Source organism: Adiantum capillus-veneris, chromosome 29, assembly GCF_014529385.1.
Source record: "Adiantum capillus-veneris isolate H3 chromosome 29, ASM1452938v2, whole genome shotgun sequence".
In the NCBI taxonomy this organism is placed as follows: Eukaryota; Viridiplantae; Streptophyta; class Polypodiopsida; order Polypodiales; family Pteridaceae; genus Adiantum; species Adiantum capillus-veneris.
Genome location: NC_140959.1, coordinates 126,401,123 through 126,408,281, shown reverse-complemented (window position 1 = coordinate 126,408,281; position 7,159 = coordinate 126,401,123). Strand labels below are relative to the sequence as shown.

General features: G+C 43.1%; 1 protein-coding gene across 2 annotated transcripts; it reads right to left on the bottom strand.

Moving 5' to 3' along the window:
* Positions 1 to 315: 315 nt before the first annotated feature.
* Positions 316 to 2,553, bottom strand: LOC147419898 (uncharacterized). 2 transcript variants are annotated; one of them, XM_086505879.1, is made up of 6 exons: positions 2,154 to 2,553; positions 1,684 to 2,075; positions 1,435 to 1,590; positions 1,211 to 1,308; positions 658 to 800; positions 316 to 539 (listed from the first exon to the last, which is right to left on the bottom strand). In XM_086505879.1, the coding sequence occupies exons 1-6, from the start codon at positions 2,422 to 2,424 to the stop codon at positions 394 to 396; spliced, it is 1,206 nt and encodes a 401-aa protein (XP_086362005.1). In that variant the 5' UTR covers positions 2,425 to 2,553; the 3' UTR covers positions 316 to 393. The 2 variants fall into 2 exon arrangements, with proteins under 2 accessions (XP_086362005.1, XP_086362006.1); XM_086505880.1 differs by lacking the exons at positions 316 to 539; positions 658 to 800 and adding an exon at positions 813 to 1,066.
* Positions 2,554 to 7,159: the final 4,606 nt, after the last annotated feature.

The following is a 7,159-nucleotide window of genomic DNA, read 5'->3' as shown; positions in this document are numbered from 1 at the left end:
GGAAAGTTGATTCATCCTTTGGATATTCCTCCAGGAAAATAGGTACATAGGTTTAACAAAATAGCAAAGTTTCTACCTTCTAAAAAGGATGCACACTCTGAAATATTTATTAAGCACCTCTTGCTTTGTCTTGCTAAAAAGGATGCACACTCTGAAATATTTATTCAGCTGAAGGTAGCAAGACAAAGCATTTGTCTTGCTTGTTTAGAACCACCAAAACATACAAAACCAAAACCATATTCGCTAATTAAATCGAACATACTAAACCAACTGAGAGAGAGAGAGAGAGAGAGAGAGAGAGAGAGAGAGAGAGAGAGTACTAGAACGCCACCACTACGAAAGGGTGCATATCAACTCAATTTTTACAGAATTAACACCCTCAACTAAGACACTTTACAAATTGGCTATTAATTGATCTACATCTGACAATGTTATCCTTGCAAACTCGCATTCTCGGCCTCCTGGGCAATTTCGATAATGGCGAGCATGCTGATATGAAAGCTTCAGAAGAGCCAACTCCAAGTCTCTCACATCCAATCCTGACAAATTAGCATTAATACAAATGACAATGTTATAAAGAATCAAATGACAACAGGCGCAGGCAGTATCGCGCATGTAGTTTTATAGTAATTCATAAAACCAATGCTACTAACATACCAGCATCCTGTCCCATCTCCACTAGATTCGATGTTGCATCTGGCCCATCCTTACTAGATGACAGCAAATGCAAATGCTTGGCCGCATTTCTTGTGCGCATCCCAAAATCCGGATTAGCACCAGGCCATACACTCCGCATCTCCCTGTTATTTTCACCATGGCACATGCACACATCAAACCCAGATATAAGAGCAAATTCCGGTATCATACACAACTACGCATAAGCAAAACAAGACAAAGAGACATCACACGCCTTAAAAATGTGCGGGCGGCATTTCTACTATAACCAGGAAGGTTTTCTAGCTCTTGCTTAAGCTCTGCATAATCTGGAATGAGCTTCAAAGTGCATATCCCGCCACCATGCTCAGTGCGCAAAGCAAGTGCAATTTTTTGTAGTCGGGAGGCTATTCTGCAACACACAGAATTTTTCCATTGAAAAGGAATGTTTCGTAAATACACAAATAGAGCTATTAATATGTCCAATAAAAGCACAGGACGTAGTTTGAGACGAATTTAAGTGCGTTGAAGCATTAAATTGCTTCACAAAATTCACCTGTGATTGTGCATCACATCTTGAAAAGCTTCCTCCAACTCACTTTGGTCAATACCCAACACATCCACTATCTTAGAAATGCCCATACTCTGTAATTTCTGTTTCAAAAAGTGGAGAATATGCAACACCCATGAGATAATTTTGTTCTAGAATCCCTTCGCAAAGCATGCACATGCACTCATGAATCAAGCATAGAATGCACATCCACAGACTCAAAAGAGAACCTTGGACATCTTTTTCGACAGCTCAAACTCCAATGGATAACTCAAGAACGTAGTGGCCAAAAACCACCGCTCCACTTCGCAATCCCGAACATCCACAAAGATTCCGAGCTCTTTTGAAAGGCGCCCGCCTACCTTTCTAACAAGTCTACGTACGAGCTGAAATCAAGGAATGACGATCACGTACTTCCATGCCATCTCTCATAAGAAATTTGGGCAAACCTGAAGTACTCAAGCGTAACACATGAATACCTCCATAGCAGGATCTTTGTGGAGAGGCATGACATCAGATTCGCTTTGCGATTCTGTGTAGGATTTGGATGACTCCTCGTCCTCATCATCAGCATTAGCATCCTCGTCAGCATCCTCCCCTTTACCAGTGAGGACACCATTTCCATTTGCCTCATCCTTTTCAGACAGCTTTTCTTTGTGTTTAAGAGAAGGTAGAAGAAATGAGTCCTCTCTGTACTTGTGAGGAACCTCTACTGATGCTGGAGCCGTATTTACGTGCGTGTTTTCTTCATTGCCGGGGCTTGCTGATCTCCCTAAAAATCTTCTCGTGAGAGTGCTCATGGTTCGTAGGCGCGAAATGGGCGTTGATGGCGGCGAGTGCAAAGTGGACAAAGAAGAGCAGCCCGCATGCTCTGAGCAGAATATTAAAGATAAGGGCTCTTGCAAAGATACTATTATACACAGAAAAAACCCAAATTTTGGGTTCTTACCTTCAATCTGAGAGGCAGATTGTCCATTATTGCCGCAGTTTTCTCTAGGTTTAAGCGTGGCAGGTGTCATGGGTGATGGTGGAGGCGTGAGGAGAGGCCCATACATGAACGAATCTGATGTAAGATATTCGAGGACGGACTGCAGGAGCCAAGATTTCTTCCTCTTGTACTGTGCTCGGACATTGGGCCTAATCTGCAGCAGCTTCCTGCATGCGCTTGGAATGGCTGCATCCACGGGTGTTTCTCTGGTTGCACTTCTAGGCTTCACCATGGATGCCCTCTGTATGTGGGTGTGTGTGCGTGTTGTGTGCGCGCGCGTGTGAGAGAGAGACAGAGAGAGAGAGAAAGAGAGAAAGAGAGAGAGGAAAACAGAGAACAGAAAATGTTGTGGGTTATATAAGCGCGATGAAGACGAAGCAGCAGTTTTGGAGAGGCAGCTGGCGAGCCTACAACACGAGCTATTTTGACACTTGTCAAACTAATTTTCTAGACACTTGCCATTCTCTCCTTCCTACACAATTAGGACTCCCTTTTGAGGTGGGCTGCTCTTTTGGCCCAATGCTAATTGTTGTCCCACGCGGTAGTTCTTACCCTTTTGCTCTCGCGAATTGTGGCCAACACTTGGTATGGAAGGCGTTACCTGGGTTGTCTGCAATGTCACAGATCTGACAGGTCGGGCAATACTTGCCCAAGAGTTGGAAATTGCAAAATATGTCCAACAAAGATTTCGGCACGAATGTTATCAGCAAGAGTTGAGCTCACCACCCTCGACATCACGTCAAAATCGAGGTCTAAATCACTTTCAGGTGGACTATCAGCCTCAATTGCCTAAATCCCTTGGATCTCTTAATAGCAATTTGTCTGCTATCTGCGACTTTGATTAAACCTAGCCAGGTTGCCCCTTTTTGGCCATGTGTGTTATACTTGTATGTGATAAATGGCCTCAATCTCCAATCGAGTCCTTGGTTGTTTGAGTGTTAGTATGTGACTGGATGCTATTTTTGTACTCTTTTTAAAGGGAAGGCAATAGATAGTAGCTTTGAGATGTAACACCCCAAAACTTATCCACATACTTTTGAATAGATTCATAGGGTTCCATCTTCAAGCTTTGCCATTCCATAAAGGAATTTGTCTTTGGCATCACTTGAGATATATCTATATATTTTTGGCAAAACTCACAATTGTGAGTGGATAGTATTAAGAACATCAGAAATATACACCAACCTCCTGCTCAGACCGAGCCTTGAGGGTCAAAGGATACCAAGTTTTCTGCTTGACAGAGAAACCACAACTACTCCTAGGCTTTACTTATTACAAGATGTCATGTATTGTTCTAGACCAGTCCTCTTAGGCTTGTTTGCCTCCGATCATGTGGATCGTCACTCTGCTCTCTTGTATGATTTCACAAAAGCTTGCCACAGCCAGATCCCCCTCAAACACGCGGCGCGGTTTCTTGCTTGCCAAATATGGTGAAAGAAGTAGTACTTGATTATTTGAGTGCAGACAAGAAGGAGAAGGACTTCCCAACCTATTACTACCAAAGAATAGATCATTCTTGAAGAACTTAATTTTCCATGTCCTTTGAATCCACTTGCATATTTTCCTAGCCATGCTACTGATTGCCTGGCATCCCATGAAAAGGTGGACTAGTCTTCACTAGCTATTCTGCACCTCGAGCAACGATCGGACCCGATTCCTCTTTCTTGTATCTTCACGCCCGTCGACAGAGCACCCCACATCACTTTCCACAGAAATATCTTCATATACTGAGGCCATCCTTGGCTTCCAGATGTTCTCCATGACTCCCTCCCACCGTTTTTCCGTCCAGTGCCTCTTCCATAATTTGTTGAGGGGGCTACACCAATTAGCCTCGTGCATTAATGCATGGTAAATGCTTTTAGAATGTGGTTTTCAAAAGAGGATACTCCCGGGCCATGCATCACTTGAGATCTTGTTAAGGTTCACACAAATGATGGGTCAAAGTGCAATATTGAAAAATCAAGGCTGATTTCCTTGCTGACAGAGAATGAATCATTCGACTTATTTTTTTGGATAGGAGATACTGTCTCCAAAAATAAGATCTTTCGACATCTCGGAGCTCCCTTGGGGGTGGGCTTTATGCATAGTCAAAGATTCTAGTGGGTCCTAGAAAAGGTCAAGAGCAAGATGAGAATGGGAGTATGTGTTGTTTCCTTTCCTTGGCCGCGTCAAAGTGATCAACTCCTTTATAATCCCCTACATTGCCTTTGTCAATCCGCTCCTCAAAAATAGCCAAAAGTAAAAATGGAAAGAGTTCTTGAAAACAATTATAAGGTTCTTATGGAAAAATAACACCAAAGCCTCGACCCCTTGGCAATGGGAAAAATGGGACGTAGTCTCTAGACATGGGGTAGGGATCCTCAACCCGGCTATTCATGCGGAGGCCCTACGTGCCAAGTTGGTGGTCTCCATTGTGAAAAAAACCCAGGCATGGGCTATTATGACCCATGATTTGATGCACCAAGCAAAGATCTACTCAGACGGGGGGGGGGAGGTGGAAAGGGATCGAAGTTCATGAAAAACGTCTTGCCCCTCAGTGGACTCACATGAAGATGAGCGGCACTACGAGAGAGATGATGCGTAAGTGCAATAGGGCAACAAAGGTCTTGGAGTGGGGGGGGATTACCAAATACTTCCAAAACTCTAGATCACTCTGGTCCCCTTGCCTCTCTTGGGTAGTTGGGCTACTTTTAAATCCTTACTGGAGGGAAATTGCTAGAAAGGTGAACAATAAAGGAGTGCAACGTCTTACCCACTTATGAAATGATATAAACCTGACCTGGTGACTACCCAGTTCTACCTTAATGACACAGAGAGCTACTAATTAACAAAGTTCTAGATAGCGTGGGTAGTCCAATAATGCCCATTAGTGCTCCTAACTTTGAGTGGAAAGCCTCGGGATGGCCACAGAGAAGTCACTTTTTGAAACCCCACACCAAGGTTATTTATTGAGGCTTGATGTAGTGGGGCAAGCAGTGGCCATAGGGTCGATGGCTGGCGTCTACTAAGAACATATGGAACCCTCAACTTCCCTTGTACATGAAGATCTTTTTGTGGAAGGTATTATGGGATCCCTGCCAACAAGTGTCAAGGTATTAGCTCGAGGTATTGGCCCCAATAGGTGTTCGGGTAGCAGAACTGCTAAGGAGGATCTACCCCACTTGTTCCTGGAATGTCCGTGAGTTAGAGGACTAGTAGGGAAAGTATGTAAAATGGATTTGTATAAGCACCACTTGTCCCCATTGTTTATCATCAAAGCATTGCCCAATTGGTTGGTTCAACATTATATCTCTCTCTCTCTCTCTTTCTCACTCTCGTTTATTATCCCCATTGCTCTACAATTCTGCATCGTCGACTTTGACATGGTATCAGAGCTGTGGCGGGAGAACCAGCACATGAAGAAGTAGAAGCAACATCGAAGGAGTGCAAAGCATTTTTTCTAGTGTTTTTTCTAGAAGCAAGGTCAAATGGGCTTCCACATTGTAGCATTCTTTGAGGAGTACCATTGGTGGCAATTGTCCATCATAGAGCCTTTGGAGGCAATCTTGTTCTCGTTTAAGCATAGTGTTTTCTCGGGGAGTCCACTATGTAAAAACCGCATATAGCATGTGCAAACAAGAGGTATTTAAATAATACTTAATTGTATATTTTCAGGTATTATATGTACTGCATTTTTGTAAAAAAACTAGCCCTTATGTATGAAAATTTTCACTTTCTCATTAAAAAAACCCTTTATGTAGGTACATTGTTTTTGTAAATGTACCTAATTATAAATCCCTTATTTTGTTTGCACGTGCTATCTTACATATTTCCTAGTGGACGCCTCGTGAGTGCTTTAAAACACTAGGGAGCTAGGTGTTTATTCAGCGTATAGTTGTAGCTCTATAGCATGGCCTTTTAAAGGGCCTAAATGTGACTTTTTTTGGAATGTTGTTGCTAGCCCTATGTAACCTCTGCGTTTTGAAAGGCTTATCTCATAACTTGACGACAACAATTGACTGGCTCTTGTACTGCCATTTACGTTGGGTATTAAAATGATGTGGCTTGCGACTATGGTCTTTTGGCCGAAAATGGGGAGCTTCTCTTGCAAGCATCTTGAGATGTTGGATGATGATGAGGCCTCCTTACATGCCATCTTTGGTGCTTTTTGGATGTTTTCTTGAAAAGCTTAAAAGAAAGGTCTTTCCCAAGGGGTGTCCTCCCGTGACCACAACCAAGGCCAACTAAAAGCTATGGAAAGTGTATCGGGCCAACGCCCACAGGCCAACACCCAATATCGGCCTTTTCACGGATGAAATCCTCACAAAATCCATTGACTTTTTTGGCTCAAGATTGCAAAGCCAAAAGCAAACGTACGATTTAGCTAGAGGATAGAGGTAAAATCCAGCTTGACAAGGACCACACAACCAATGCTCAAATAGCTTTCCACGTACCCACAAGGTCCGGGAGATGTTGTTATAAATGCAAGAAGAAGCTTGGTTTGGCTTGGGAATGCAAAACCAATGGCAAAAGAAGGAACTCACAAGAAGACAAAGGCAAAGGCAAGTTGGACATAGATAAGAGTGATAGAGATTTGACAAAGGAGATCATCATGGCACACCTGGTGGTAGCCACAATGGACACGTGCATCATTTCTAGTCAAGTGGCGGTTATTGCAACTAGCTTTAGCCAAGGAGATGCTTGTGAGTGGCAAAAAGGGGCAAAAGAAACTCCCTACAAATGATTTGAACCCATGTGCTGGACTTTAATTTATCGATGTTTGAACCCGTGGCTCGGAGTTCAATGTACATGTATTGAAAAGGGACCAATGCGGCGTATAGAACCACTATGGATGTGCACGCTAGTCCATCGTTGTTGACAAGATTATGGACATTATGTGTTTCAAAATTAGTTATCTAGGAAAGTTTGGACGTGACGTGTTCACATTTCACGAATGGGTATTCTTGGACATCAAGATGGCATTCTTC